Source organism: Mchenga conophoros, linkage group LG3 (genome assembly GCF_057382185.1).
Source record: "Mchenga conophoros isolate Kocher_MC1m ecotype Shallow Benthic linkage group LG3, M_conophoros_male_GT1.1, whole genome shotgun sequence".
Classification (NCBI taxonomy): domain Eukaryota; kingdom Metazoa; phylum Chordata; class Actinopteri; order Cichliformes; family Cichlidae; genus Mchenga; species Mchenga conophoros.
Window position 1 is genome coordinate 66,526,121 of NC_140528.1, and position 16,649 is coordinate 66,542,769.

The 16,649-nt window shown below is 39.3% G+C and overlaps 1 protein-coding gene across 1 annotated transcript; it reads left to right on the forward strand.

The window, feature by feature from the left end:
• The first annotated feature begins 495 nt into the window (after nucleotides 1-495).
• LOC146580201 (uncharacterized) lies at nucleotides 496-15,822 on the forward strand. Its single transcript, XM_085268048.1, has 4 exons — nucleotides 496-576; nucleotides 14,553-14,687; nucleotides 14,822-14,931; nucleotides 15,632-15,822. Exons 2-4 carry the CDS (start codon nucleotides 14,572-14,574, stop codon nucleotides 15,820-15,822), a joined length of 417 nt encoding a protein of 138 aa, XP_085124174.1. The 5' UTR covers nucleotides 496-576; nucleotides 14,553-14,571.
• The last annotated feature ends 827 nt before the right edge of the window (nucleotides 15,823-16,649 follow it).

Consider the following 16,649-nt stretch of genomic DNA (forward strand, 5'->3'; position numbering starts at 1 on the left):
TACATACTTACTTACATACATCCTGTCATAGATATGAAATATTAGTCAGTCAGCCACTTACTTTTACTTTTCTACCAACTGTATAAGCTGTTTTTTAATTACTTGTATTTTATATGTTTTATACAAAAGTAATATGCAATCATAAAAAACTTCCTCACAAGGATAGATAATATATATATATACTTTTTCATATTGTTTTATCAGTTGTCATTTCATGCTAATCCTCATCTTACAAGCTGAGTGTTTGTTCTCACTGGTCACACTGAGCAAAACCTTTCAGCTTTACCCTCTAAAAACCTTTTGTGAGAACCATTTATCATCTAAGTGGATTGACAGGGGAGGGAACACATCTCCTGGGCCCCACTCATGTAGCTGCCTTACTGTTATTTAATTACAGCACAGCTGGCTTCCTGGAGACTGCAAAGGCCAACAAGACCCTATTCCAGGAAGCTGGGAGGAGATGGTATGCATTTATGTCAAGGTTCATGAAGATGCTAAAGCTAAGACAGTAACCTTCCCCTCGACGCCTCTAATCTTCCAACGACTGGGTCGATCCTTGGCTTGCAGATCAATCAGGTATTGGCAGACTTAATTGATTTCTGTGGGAAAGGGTTGCGGGCTCATCCAGGTAAAGTCTACTAACCACCGAACACACAAATAAGAAGGTTGAGATATGTCTTTGGCATTCAGTATAAAATGAATGTAGATCAGAAGGCCAAGACAGACATAAGAAACTAATAGGTGTTCACACTGCTGATCAAAGTACGCAAAAATAGCTAGGCTGACATTTCTACCCTTCCTCATGGAATAAAGATGTAATTCAAGATTAGGCTCAGCATAAATGTTAGAAAATCAAATCCCCAGACATGAGACCTAGAAGTAATTTATAAATGAAGGATCTAATCAGAATTGTCATGGTTGATGTAACGTGAATTATGGTGTCACTCACCTAAAAATGGGCAGGAAAGGATACATTTGCAGCTTCAAGAGTTGTCTGAGTCATGAACATTTTAATGACACAAATATATATTTTGGGTAAATTGAGTGAAATGGATTTGTTCCTGATGCCAACTGTTCATTTCTTAGTTCAAGTGAAGTGGGCAGGAGAGAGGTGTGGCTGAAGGAGTGTAAATTTTATTAACTAAATCATATTTATCGATAACTGGGCAGAAAGTTCAAATTTAAAAGCCAAACATGAAGAAGCACCCCCAACCAAATAATGTGTTTTTTGTGTGATTTTATGGCAAGTACAGCTATGTATATAAAAATGTTTGATTTAGATTAGAAAAGACAACCTTGCTAATGCTATCTTAGCTAGGTACCGTTTGTTATGTTAGCAATCCCTTATTGTGGACTGTTAAGTGACTGAGTGATGTAAAAAAATCAATTGCTCACACTCTGAGTACACAAACACACCCACACACAAACTATCTAGCTAGGTTTAGGTAAAATAGTTTGAACACTACCTTTTAAACAAGTTAGGAAATTTACATTTCCTGCACTTGCTAGGTTATTTAAGCTTCCAAAAATAGCCACAGGGGCTGCTTAAGACGAAAATAGTTCCAAATTTCTTACAAAAATAAAAGTTATTAAATGTTTTTATACCATTTTTTTAGTAGTCAAACTGGTAATCAAATTTTAGTTTCAATAATGATACATTCAGAGATAAGAAAACCTTTGTGAGCCATATCAGACAATTTCAGTAATTTGTAGCCAATTATGGCTCAAACACTGTCATTTCATGTCATAATTTCTCTTGCACTTCTTTTTCTTTGATGTAGTTTTCACAAATGGGCCTACCATTTTATGGTATTAATATGAAAATCCTATGCTGCTTCATTCTGTTATCATCTTCACAAGATTTTCAGAAAATTTGGCCCTGAGGTTGAGGCCACCCACATTTTTAGTAGATGCACCTATGGTATCAATTTTCAAGTCCTAAGTGACTTCCTTCTTGAGTTATCCCATTCACAAACTTCGGTGTCCACGTTTACCGCTCGCCAGAGTGACGACAATACCCTATCAGCCTTTTGGCCGAGGGGTTAAAATGCTATGCAGTCCCGTTTAAAAGAGTAGATCTGATCACTGTACAGTCAACTCACATTGATAAATGTTGGAGCTTTTCTGACTCTGGTTAGATAGAGAAAACAATTTCTCAACTCTGAAATTTTTCCAGTAAAGTACCAGGCACAGCACTCTTTAGGCTCATATTTTTCACTATGAATACATGAAAACATGAAGACAGGATCAATCAAAATGTGGGAACAATTTAATCAAAACTGTGAAACCGATTGTATGTAACAGGATTTAGAGTGTGTGGTGAGAGCAATATGAACAATATGGAGAAGAGACAAATAATGCCACCTGCGGAAACGGAACCCCAGGAAATATTAGTTTAACAAACCATGTAGATTTTAAATTGTTAGCAAAACATGTACGCACACACTCTCTCACACAGTGGTGAAGGAGAGACTTGACAAGTTAATTCAAACTACTACGTGTTGATGCTACAGTACTGCTTGGTCTGTTTGTGCTGTTGGCCACAAAAAACATAAAAAATAAGTGATATTGGTGCATTAATACAAAAAAAAGTCACTGTAGCTCATTGCTAGGCAACATGGCATCATGCTGTCTGCTATAAGAACCTTAAAGGAACTAAGAGGTACTAAGAAGTCAAAGAAAACACATCCACATATTGTGTGTTATAAAGGTTTATTTAACACGAAGTGATAAGCCAAGGACAAGGCAAGAGCTACTAAGAAAAAGTAAACTGGTTAAAAAAAATTCAGATAGTGTGACTTTATTAGAACACACGCACGCAAAAATCTAAAATCATTACAAAAAGCAACCTGACTTAAAAATTAATGCAACTAGGCAGATTCCACTTCGGGAGGCAGTCTATGCCGTGGGGTGCTCACGGGTACTGCCAACAATTCACCGTGTGCGCTCCACTTCAGTGCAAACAATACCTTTTATACTTGTGTCCCAGTGCCTTCGCTCATATGCATAAGTATGGGGAGGGGACCTCACCAGAGCTACCTAGCCCCCCCAGCAAGTCAGCACACCACCTCACCAAGGAGAGAAACTAAATAAAAAACTGAGAGTTATAACTCGGACAAACATGATTAATTTTTCAAGGTAATCAAATGAACAGAGGTACAGCAAAGCAAAACACTGCAATAAAATGCAAGATACTTGTACTGCTAACGATACAGCAGATAAAAGACAAAATAAAAATACAATAACAGGCCTAAGGCCAAACAGCGGGGAAATCTATAAAGAAAAACAAATGTTATCTGGGGCCCACTCTACCACAGTCCAAAATGCCAAACTGAATTGCTGCACCCCTTCCCACCCCAGTCGACCACTACGCAGCAAAACAGAAGGTCACCAAGGGATGAGAGGCGTACTTGGCCCACAAACATCGGGATCAAGCTTGAGTAAGAAAGAAGCCACTAAACAATGAACTTGTGAGCAATTAGTCTGTGCATGCATACTGATCCACATACCTGCAACCACCAAAGTCAGTGACAATAAGCCATGAGAGGCTGAACAAGGTGCTACAGTGTCCTTTATATGTAACCAAGCTCTGATTATTGAGTTACGTGAGCTATGTTCACCAGTAGATACATACGTTGTAATAGTTTTTGTTTTTCAAAAGAGGTGCCACTTCAACCACTCCTAATATGGCTTTCATATGAGCTGAAAGTGATGTCTGAGTAAATGACAAATGTGAAATCATTAGCAATTCAGTTTGATTATCAGCGCACTGACAGGATGGCTGTGACGGTTCTTCTAATTCTTTTCTCACCTTTGCATCATTCTTCCTAGACAAAGGTTTCACAATCCAGCTAGACTGACGTGTGCTAACAAAACTATGTAGAACAGCAACAAAGTTTTGCGAAGAAACACGAGGTATATTTAGCAAAATTCTCTTGTAACTTGATTGTCTAACCCTAAGCCTTATTTAGACTTGGAAACATACATTAAGGTTAGTTGTACACAGTTGTCCATTGTTTTATATGATTTTCTGCATAATTCGAAAGCATATTGATTGATTTCAGTCTTGGCTCTTTAACTCAGTTTTCAAAAAACAGAGCTACTCACTGATCAAGACCCAGTTCGTGCAAAATATGATTGAATGTTAAACCCAGTACATTACAGTGATTTCTTGGCACACTCTGCACCCTGGCAGTGCTGGCTTCTTTGATTATCCTTTAAAACTTGAGCACATAAATGGCAGGACATGTTTTGATTGCTTGAGAGTCTGCACATTCCCTTAAATACCATTCAATTTTTTTTATAGACCAATCAACAGCATTGCACTGCCTAATTAATCTCCTTGAAGTTTTTTTTTTTCTTTGAGATTCATCATTTTATTTGATGTCTTTAGCGTTCAATAATATGCTCCATCCTTGCTTTACACCATCACACAGATGGCAGGAGAGACATATGGTTTTGGACTAATAAAAAAGGGAAAAATGGATTTCAGCTTGAATGAGAATCTGTGCAGCATATATGAAAGGAGTTGTGTTAGTCAGCTGAAGTTTCTTTTTAAAAAAAGAAAGAAAGAAACCCAATTAAACTAACCTTTATTTAAAGGGTAACACTGCTGATTTCACATGTAAAAATGTGCTTGCAGGTGTGGAAGAGTGCTAGTAAATCAGTTAAAAAATGTAGAACATTTTTAGTGTCCTTCTGAGGGAGCAGTGAATGCGGACGTATTAACATGGATGTTGCTTCCATGCTGGAAAAATGAGGCTAATTAAGAAGTGCCTTAATCCTGAAACGCATCTGAAGGCCATCAGATAGCTTTGGATGCAAAAGGATTTTTGGTCCTATGGAAATCTTTGGGAAAAAGTCTTCATTTCTTGACCTTATTAAACACTCTGATACTGAGATAATGGGCTCAGTTGGTCCTACTTGGGACAAACTGAATAAAAAAATAGATCTATATTTTAACTCTTGATCATACTATGTTTACAAACTAAAGGTTAGCTGTGGTATGGAATCGCATACTATTTTTCTAACAACCTTATCACATACAGCTTTTTGCGATTGAGATGGTGACAGAGAAATTCTCATCTTGAGACTTCACAGTGAGATTTCACAGACAATATCACGATACATCTGTCCATCTCTGATACTTTCTATGACAAAGAAATAATTACTAAGTGCTAACTACTGAATAAATTACCAGTATTTCCTTAAGGAGGTTTAATCTGGTGACCTATAAGGAGATCACCTAGCAATATTGTAGTGAAGGGTAAAATTATCTGTAGAGTAAACTGTTCCTTTATTTGCTTATTTGTATGGTAACTTTGACTCATGTAAAATCATGTGCACTTGAGTGAGTTGTCTGCCATGATATAACAATGACGGCAATGATCATGAGGAAAACATGTATATTCTTCAACTGGTTCTTGGCTTTTGTTGATTGCCTGCTGTCACGAGGCGAAAGAAAGGACGGCGTCACATCAAAAACCTCGTCATGATTGCTTTGATCACTAGCAGATTGTAATGGTTGCCTGCAGTTTGCGCAGAAGAAGGCTACTTGTTTGCAAACACTTGCAAGTAGTCCTGAGCAGTGGTACAACCTGAAACACTACGACTGAAAAAAGAAACACGTCACACTCACCTTTAAAGTAAAACAATGCCTCAGTTCTTTTGCTAAAGCATTTCAAAAAGGGCAACTTCCTCTTTGAAAGTAAACTATGTCAATTTTTGGATTTCCATACTCAAGTCAGCATGTTCCATGCAAACTACTGTTAACTGCTGCAATCTGCTAGGAATGAAAACAACTGCAGACATTTTTGGGTAATAGACAGTTGCCAGATGGTCACGGACTTATCTCCCAGCCTCTGTGCTTGGGACCTTATTTACTTGTTCCTACATTTTCACCATAATTGTCACACGTCCAAAATGGTGGACAAATTAACGTCACGTGATTAACCCTCTGTTTACCCTACAGACACTTCACCTACCGCCTACTGGTGTTTGCCAGAGGGGCTGATGGTGCGATATGGCAGCCTCGCTTCTGTCAGTCTGCCCCAGGGCAGCTGTGCTACAACTGTAGCTGCCTCCACCAGTGTGTGAATGTGAGAGTGAATGAATAGTGGCATTGTAAAGCGCTTTGGGTGCCTTGAAAAGTGCTATATAAATCCAATCCATTATTATTATTATTAATGGTCATGCGATTGCAACACCTCAATTGGTCACTTCAAGAACTGCAGCTTTTGGTACTTCCTCCTTGGCATTTTTCTTATGCATTATTTATTTATTTAGCTATGGAGGTTGCTGCTTAGCTGGTAATAGGATAATGAAAAAAATCAGACCAACTTTTGGTGTTTGTGTTGCATTTTGGGTAATTTAAGCAGGAAGGGGAGGGAGAGGGCATGTAGCACAGATTAAATTAAATAACCTCTAATTCTGCTGCATGAGCCACATGTTTCAAAAGCTGTGCTGTGAATGGAAAATACTTAGTGAAGGAGAGAAAATTAAACTGATTAAAAGGCTGTCTGCAGCAGCAGAAAAGAACCTCTCCCAGCAATATGTTAATATTAAATACAGTCAAAATTGAATTAAACATATGCGCTTGAATGCAAAGAAAAGGCTATGCCTTTATGCTTGTAGTAATTTTTTTAATCTGAGTTTCAGCAGGTGCGTGGAAGAAGTGCTTTTTAAAAAATTGCATTATGTTGCATGTGCCTAAAACTTCAACTCCTTATTTTTACATATGAATAAATCATGTCTTATTTTTTGTTATAGAGAAACAGGGGTTAAAAATCATTTAAAAAACAGGATGCCCTGTCACCACCTAAACATGTACCGTTTGACACGCCAAGTCAAAGCCCCCAACTAAATACATGAAAATGTATTTTTCATGTTATTAAATAAGAAAAGTGAAGTTTCAGCATAAATCTTCAGTTATTATGTGATTTAATCTCATTAGTATGAACAGACTGATGGTATTCCACAGTAAATTCGTTGCTTAACATTTACTAATCCGTGCATGTGTCACCAAACCCCTGACTTTAAAAACTCAGCATAAATAAGACAGAAACTGTGGGAAGTGAATCTCAGTGGAAATGTTTTCTGCCACCCGGTTCATATTTCATGGCACAACTGCTCACATTAATTGCATTCACATAGCCAGATATTCAGATGCAAACTGCTTTTAATACAAATTGCTTCAGACAGCAAGTAATAACTTTTCCCTCTTTCACAACAGTTGCGGTCTCACATCTTTCATATTCAGGGCTCATGAGAATACTCCCACGGCCTTCTAATCAGAGCTCGTTCTTCACATCTTTCACTCATACGTGTGTTTTTCCAAATGTCACTCGTCTCAATACAGGTTGAGGTTGGTTAAAGATCAATTACGTTTTCCATCTAAAAGATTATCTGTGAAATTTAAATCAGATCCTTATGAATGCTCTAAAAATATAAATAACAATAATCTAGTATACTGAAAGTCTCAAGACACATCTGAGATGGTTCATGTCTGTGGTGTCTCTTTGCACCTCTTTTTATTGATCTCCATCAACCTGAAACCCTTTGTAGCGGAGCATCAAGCACCACCTTTCACGGACATGCTCTCTCCTTTTCACCCACAGGTTACACCGTCTGTTTGGTATTCTGGTGGAGTGTGGTTGTGTCCTGGCCTTCCTCACCTGGCTACCCCCTTGTTCTGCTTTTCTAAACTAACAGTCTCAGTTAAGGTCAGTCCAGAGAAGTGGACAGTCTGCGTGATTCACATTCAGCCTGTGAAACAGCGATTCAACTTAAAAAAATTTTTTTTTTTCTATTTGTTACCTAATATGGATTTTAACCATCTCAGAATGTTTTCTAATAGATAACCATCTTGACAATATAAAGGAGTGTTTGAAGGATTCTTTCACCACAAGAGCCATGAGATCAAATATCATAAGTAAAAACTAACTTAAATGAAACTTTCTTCTTTCACTCCAATAACTGTATGAGTGCACACTTGCTAGTAGTGATTTGGAAACCAGTTGATCTGATTCTTTGTGCCATAGATTAAACGAGGTGCCGGAAATATTCCTCTACACATTTCGGCCCATGTTAGCGTCTCACAGTCCAGACCAGGTATTCCAGTCTCTTATTGTTTTGGTAAGCATCTGTGAATCGTAGCCTCATTTTCCTATTCTTAGCGAACAGGAGTGGCGACCAGTGTGGTCTTCTGCTGCTGTATAGATGCTCTTCTGCATACCTTGGTTGCATTGAGTGGCTTTTTCAGTTATGGCTCTTTTCTATTAGCTCAAAGCAATTTTCCCGTTCTCCTCTGACATCTGACTTGGGCATCAACAAGACATTTACTATAAGATAACTGACGATCAATGGATATTTTAGCTTTTCGACCATTCTCTAAAAACCGAGAAATGGTTGCATGGGGAAAATTCCAGCAGTCTCTCAAATAGTTGACCAGCCCATCTCGCACCAACAGCTAGTGGTGTGCAATGCTGCATATTTTGGTATCGATCCGATACCAAGTAAATATGGGCCGGTATTGCTTTTTCCGATACTTTTCAATAAATAAGGTGGATGGGTCATTGAATTGCTAAATCTCAATTAATTGTCTATAATTGTAAATAATTAAGTGTCTTTTTTTTATTATGTGTCCTGTTTTATTATTAAATACTTAAAACCCAGGACATAATTAGGACAAAGTTTATAATTAAATAGAAAATGCTTATAGAAAATTTATATTATAATTTTTTATTTTAGAAAATCTTAAATAAAAATGCACACAAACCAGTAAATCCCCCCAAAGCGTGTAAGTCATGTCATGTGATGGGGTGCTACATATAAACACAAGAGGGGGGAGGGGGAGCAGAGTGTGCCTGCTCTGCGCTGACACAGGAGCGGCGAGCCCGGCGACCTGGCTGTTTCGTCTTTGCTGAAACCACAGCAATGCAAACAAGAGCGGAACTTAAAGTAAAGAATGGATCTCACCAAGCTATTATCAATCCGATACTGATGCCCACTTGGTATCGGATTGATATTTGGATCAATCCGCCCACCACTACCAACAACCATGTCACATCCAAGTCACTCTGATGCTTGGTTTAAGTCATCTTGACCATGATAACATTAGTAAATTGAGTTGCTGGACTTTGATTGGCTGATAAAATATTTCTTTTAAAACTGGAAAAAGTGTAACTAACATAGTGGCCACTGAGTGTATTGTGAAGAATAAACTTTCACAACGAGCATCTTTAAACCCACTTTTAGTCCACATATGTCCCCCAAAATCAAGCTTACTATGCATTCAGGCAGCTTTGAAATAAATCATTCCAGTCTAATACAATAACAGGGAATTCATAAGATGTTGTCATTTATACTGTATGTTTCAGTGTTTCGGGGTTTTGTACCTTATCTAAGCTCTAGTAGACTTATAAGCTTCTTAAATAATTCCAGTTAAGCTTAAGAAATTAATCCAAACAACTTTAGCAGAACAGCTTTATTAGTAGTATTTTTATTGTGGTGTTAAGTCCCTTTAAGAATCTCCTAGTTTTGTGAAGTGTCTTACATGAAAGATTATGACACAGCGGGAGGTCCGTTTTCCTGATGGCGGGGAGTGTTTAAGGAGGTAGAGGTCACTGGCAGTGCAGCACCGGCCTTTCCTTCTTAATGACGCTTCAAAGTGAGAGGCCATCATTCCCCCTAATTATTGTTGATTGCATTCATTATGTCATGTCTCGATATCTTGGAGGCGCTGTTGGTGGTTTGGGCTAAATGGCAGCTATGGGTTAGCTTGTTTCTCAAAGCTAATTGGACGTCAGGCAAACAGAGACAGAAGAAAGTGCCTCTCATCAGCAGACTGCCCACTGTCCAATGTATTTTTTATGAGCTGGCAGACCACTTACAGAGCAGACTGAAGCCCAGGGTTGTGATGCTTGTGAGATGTCAAGCACCTCTTCCCAGAAATCCCTCAAGCTCTGTTTTAATGAAATTAACAAGCTTATTAAAAAAATCTGCTGCACTGACATCTGACACAGCACCTCACTGCGTTTCTTAAATCAAGTTCGGAAGGAATAGGAGGAAGTTCGTGGCGAGCTTAATAGAAATAAAAAGAGAAACAATGTAACGCTTTTTATACTCCGGACGAACATCTCAATCCATTACCCTTGAACTTAAAAAGAAAATAAAAAAATAAAAACAGCCAGTAAACATGTATGAAGCCACCAAAGGGAAATACTCTGACTGCAGGTTACATTTCTCCTGAAAAGAGAACGAGAAAAGATTAGAAAAGCACTCTGGGAGCAATTCTAAATCTCACAGATCAGCAGTGAAGGGACAGCCAAGCTGGCAACAGAGATACGGAGGCACAATGGTGAATCACTCCCACGCGTCCCCCAACAATACAAGGCAGGGCGGGTGACTCAGAAATACTGATTCACCTATATGCCTACTTGTACATACAGTATGTGCACCCACACTCATGCACACACACTGACAGACAAACACCCACCATCCTTATAGTGTTATTACCATATGCATTGCTTTCTTATGCCAGAGTTTCTAGCCTCCAGATATGGGAAAAAATCAAAAGAGGAGGCCGTCCTTCTTCTCAGGTCGGCAAATACTTACTTTTGTGCTGATGCCTTAATGCACCCACATTAATGATGCTGTACAAGTCTCTGTCACTGTGTAGCCATAAGCATAATTTTGCTATGTGCAAGGTTAATATTACTAATATTTTTAATCCAAAACAAGATGGACTCTTCAACCTAACCATGTAATTTTGGCACCTAAATTGAAAAAAAAAAAGCACAAACTAACTGCTACACATGAGTCCCAATCAAGAACAATGCCATTGCTTTCTGACTAATGGTCTTTGGATCCAAATTTCATATGCAGTCGATGCTGGTTTTTCAAATTAGACTTTAGGAGTTCCAACTTTGACGTAAAGAGCATCCAGGCTCCCAATCCAAGACATCTAATGATGCACATATCTGGGAAATGACAAAGCAGCATTATTTGATTCCCTGGGAATCAAACTGGCTGGATTTATAATCTTAAAAAAAATGAGTAGGGAAGTGCATTTCACTACTGTTTCTAAAAGCCTGTTTAAGACTGTGTTATATTAGGGGAGCAGCCTATGCCTGCAGTTACAGAACTCTCTTTCTAAAGGTGAAGCGGAGACATCCTTCCCCATTTTTCTTCCCTGATTTTCCTCATCAGCTTACTTCTCCCATGTCCTCTGTCCTCTTAATGCAGCTTTTTGCTTGTGTCTGCACAAAAAAAAGATCTCAGGGCTCTTCTCTGCATTACAGAGATTGAAGAGAGAGTCAGAGCAAAAGTGAGAGAGAGAGAGGAAGAGGTAAAGAAGCCATTTCTCAGCTGCCTTTCTATCAAAAACTCCACACTGTCCAACACTTATCACGGGTTTACATTCTCATTTACAGAGGAAGCGGTTGGTTGCATGGTTAAATGCCCTTTTAACATACTTTTAATGCCCCAGACTAAATGTGTAGAGTGCATGCAGTCTGGAAGAACTTCATGTATAAACCCTGCTATTAGAAATAGAGCCAGAGCATATAATATTACAGCAAATACGTCTTAGCAATGAAGCTTTAGTTGCCTGTAGTCAATAATACAGCTTAACTCCTAGCAAAACTGCATTATGTGAAATTTTGGCAAATTTTCTTATATTCTTTCCTGAAAGTACAACTGTATGCACTCTCATGTTTGGGAAACTAGTAGGCAGTAACTTTAGCTTAGCATAAGCCTGTGAGTAGCAGAACACAGCTGGTTTAGCTCAGAGCAGAGGCAGATTTAAAGGTGCCTCTGCATATTCGATTTGTTTTATCCACACAGAATATAAATATAAAACTATTAAAGTGTGATTTTACAGACAGACCTGCTCTACATTTACTTCTTGAACAATGACCAGATTCCATTTTTGAGTGCATTTTGGCAATAATGGCAGACAGACGGTCAGATCCCAGAGGGTGCCATATGCAATGGAAATCTGGTACTGCAAAAAATACAACAGTTATTCAGGAAGTATTCCTCTGACTGTCTTTGGAAACAAGTTTTGTTTAAAAAAAAGGAAAGAAATTCACAGAGAGCCAGATACTTCGATAAAAATGAGGTCATTCATTCTTTATTTTTCCTCCACAGTTTAGCTAAATTGAGCAGGAGGGAGGCTATAATTATTGCTGAACTGTTGCTGCTAATAGCTTTCATAAGGTACACTAAACTTCTAAATATCTGGATTCACAGCATCTGTTGTCAAATCAAGGATACCAGGAAAACAGTAACATATACCATGACTGTCAAGCATTTGTTGATATTAGCTAGCTAGCGCTGGCACTGAGTTACACCAGGTGTCCTCTTGGTCTCAGTTCTTGAACAGGTGAGAATTAATTGTTCCACACAAACCATTTGACGGTTATAAACCATCCTGAGGGCTGTATTTTAAGACATCATGGGTAAGTGAGCTATTTTGAGCTAGTCAGAGCTAATATTAGCACTCCTTTTACCTAGCTAAAACGCTGCGGTAGCATATGCAGTTGTTTTAAATGTGATATATAGATTAAATTGACTTGACTAAATGGTAAGCAGAAGTAAAACAATGATTGCTTTGTAAGTACAGCATTTGTATAACAGGAGGCACAAAGTTGCTTCTGTGAAGAAGTGGGATTAGCAGCATTGGTGACACAACAACACCACTCGCTAACATTAGGCCTTACAAGCATCAGAACATCACTCCACTGATTTGAATTCCCATGTATCTGATTCCTTATCGATTGTGATTTCATCTGAAAACATTCTATATTCATGAAAATTTAAAGACAGTTTTTGCCTTAAATACATCTATTATTGAAGATTGACCAAACATCCACAGCAATGAGATGAAAATGAAAACGTGGTAGAGAGAATCACACGCTCACTTTCTTTCACATAAAATGAGCAGTTGTTATAGTGCTTGCAAAATTACAATGGCAAGACAATAAGCGTATTGTGGCGAGATGGTACATCAGCTTTCCTGCCAGCTTAAAATATAATGCTCCAGAAAGTAAACCTGTGTGAGTCACTCCCGCTAACAGTGGAAATATTGACTGAGCTGCTCAGTGTACTGCACAACTTGATGGCTCTCCCAAACCTGATCGTTTTTCCCAGGAGGGCAGGAACTGGTTGTACCTCGGGCTCTTTTTCGGATACACATGCACACAACACGGATGGATTATTCATGCGCTCGTACGGACAAACATGCTCACTACATCCCAGCACAGACCTCATCGCTGACACCTGAGCAGAGAAGGAAATTGCTGCCAAATTTGGGGGACACTTCGAAAACTTTTCATTATTAGAAGACCTGGACACAAATTCTGCACTGTTCCAGCCCTCTCACAGTATCTCAAGGTGTTATTTATACTTTGCTACCGGACTGTGTGATGCTCCGGGAGGAGGGGATGATGGGGGGGGGGGGGCTATATGAGGGAGATGGGTGTTGACGATGGCACTTGTCGCCACATGGCACCTGTCAGTGCCTGTGCTGACATGTACGCTCAGATGGAGAGCAAGATTTATGGCAAGCAGCTTTTAAAAATCTGCCACTTGGCAACACTGCATCATTAACAAGCCTTCTGAAGGCCCACACTTGGCCTGCTTCCAGGAGACGAGAGGGAGAGTTCAGCATCTCTTTACCACCTCCCCCTCCCTTTCCCTCTACCTCCATATATCCTCCTCTATCTTTAGAGTACTATGCAAAGTCAGCACTCTTCAGCCATCTACCTTTAACATATCAAATGCATGCCCGCCAGCCTCTTTTTAACACTGAGCAGGAGAAGTGAAGGGCTGGGTGGCAGAGTGTAGCCATTAGAATGGACACCTGGTGGCTGATGCTGCTGCTACTCTCATTGTCCCCCCCAAAAACCCTCCACATATTTCAGTCAAACAAACTGAAACACTGAAGTTCAATTGCAGAGTTTGGAACAAGTAGCTTTTCCCCTAAAACAATCCAATTCACAGTAAAACACCAATCAGGTTAAAAAGAAAGAAAAGAAAAAGGGCCAATCCCCTGAGATTAAAAGTAGCACTATTAGAGCAGTAAGTGGTGTCTTTATGAGAATGCAAGCTTAGCAGAGGAAAATAAGTGAGGCAGCTAAGCAAAGGACATCAAAGAGGCTTACCTCGAGGAGTTGCATGAGTGGGCCCAAATCACTTATCATAATTATCATTGCTCCCTCCATACCTCAGGCCCTGATTCACAATGGGGGAAAAATAGAGGCAGACATGATCTAAGTCACATTGAAATGCCACATTCATATGATTGCAGTTAATTAAGGAGGGTCCACAGCCAAAACAAGTTGCGAGATGATTTTTTTTGTTTAAACATAAAGGTTAGGTGTGTGACGGTGCGCGTGATCACCAGGGGTAAACTTGTTACTTTAATGAGGTGTAACTAGAGGAGGGACACAAACTTGGAGGAGATATAAAGCATGTGGGGGAGGCATCTGATGAACCATGGCCTTTACCCCACAGATTTATTGCATTTTCTTTTCTTTTCTTTTTTTTAGACGAGCACCCAGGGAGACGATGTGCTGGGTGGATCTGATGTGTTTTACCAGCCGCTCAGTCGGGAACCATTACAGAAAAGTAACACAGTTATGCATGCAGTCAAAACCTCACATAACTGAAAATCCTGACAGCAGGTAGGCGCTTTTCTCTTAAACCATCGTACAGACCTCATTATTTTCTAGATTTGTCTCTGTTTTTCAAATTAAATGTGAGATTATCTGCTTTGCTTGCATTTAACTCTCTATGTACTATGCATTGCTTTTTTCAGAGTCCTTACAGATTGGTGTGCAGCAAGACTACTGCCCAGAACAGACCTTAATAACAACAGATGTGATGCTGATCAAGTTCGACAGGATAAAAGGAAGACCTGGGGTGGAGGTGGGTTGCAAATTGGCTTGCAGATACGGTGCAGCTGAGCCTTAAGTATTGTGGGATGTTATTTAGATCAGTTGGTCTGCTGCACCTGATATCTAGCCGGAGCTCTTGGTAACATTTCTATCAGAAAGCTGATAGTTGCAGTTGCTTTTCTACATTCTCTTTCCTCTTGACTGCTCTATCAGCACTTCTTTTACACAGAATGCATTGTAGTTGAGAGTATGTATGTTTCTGGGAATTGATATGTCATAAAAGAAAAATGTCAGGCTGAATAAAATGAAAAAAGCGAGTCATTCTCACTATATTTTCAGGTTACACTAAGGCCTGATTCAGACTTCTGCAGGGAATCCTGTAGAGTCTACAATGAAACCTATGTACGGGCCGTTGCCAGTATTTTTGCTTTGCTTGGATTGCTATGTTTTAATTACAGAACTATCCACTGTTTAATATGCAATGGCAGTTATAATAGAAAAAATAAAATGCTGGGGCTCTTTTTTATGGTCAGGTTTTTTGCGGGCAATCATATTTTTCTTTGTAGTTCACATCCCCACTTGTCCATTCTAATACTTTCAGCAATCTCTCTCCAGGATTTGCTGACATTTGTGAGTCCATATATTGATACTATGATTATTAATTCTGATACTGAGACATCATCACTGACATCTTCAACCTCTCTCTAACCACTGTCCCAATGTGCCTCAAGGCCCCCACAAAGAAGTCCTCAGTGTCCTCAACCACTACTGTCCTGTTGTACTCACACCCATCATTAAGAAGTGCTTTGAGAGGTTCGTCATGGGGCACATTAAGACCCGGCTGCCACTGACACTGGGGCCACTGCAGTTCACCTATTGCCCAAATCGGTCAACAGATGACGCCATCGCCACCCCAGGATGAATCCCCAGGAAGCCCTCATCGATTCTCATGTCATGTCTTAACTGTCTTTTTAAAATTAATTTGCCACAGTTAGTTTTGGACGCACGGCGGTGCAGTGTTTTGTACACAGTCTAAAGATGGGGTTAGCTTAAATGGTGACTCTAAACTCCCCGTAGCTGCAAATGTGAGCATCCGTCTCTGTGTGTTGACGCTGTGACAGGCAACTTTTCTGAGATGTACCCCACCTCTCACCCTATGGCAGCTGGGATGGCCTCCAGAGCTTCCTCTGTGATCCTGAATTGGAGAAGTGGAAGAAAACGGATGGATGGGCTATTAGTGGCAACAAAAGTTACTCAACCTCACACATCTCCATGTATGAACATGACTAGATTTAATCCACACATTCTACTGTGTAATGTTACGTGACTCAAACATCCCACACATCAGAGATAACGCCCAAATTCAAAATAACCCAAGCAAGACAAGTATAGAATCACTCAGGCAATCAATAATTCAGTAAACACACAATCTTTATGAATGATTTTACACAGAGATCATCTTGTTTTATTGATCATTTCCCCCTGTGCTTTCTTGCTATACTCTTAGCCAAACATGCATTTGATTAAAGCTCGTGTTTTAATGTTCGAGTGGCTTTCACACAAAATATCATGCAAACATGGATTATGCAAACATTACATGTGTAGGTAGTGCAGTGGAAATATGACCTTTCTCTTTTAATGCCACGTTAACGTCTGACATGAAACTTGAATGCCCGAAAACGAATATTGTTAGTAATGTTGTAATAGTAGCGATGCAAAAAAGCATGTATCAGCACATTGAATTACATC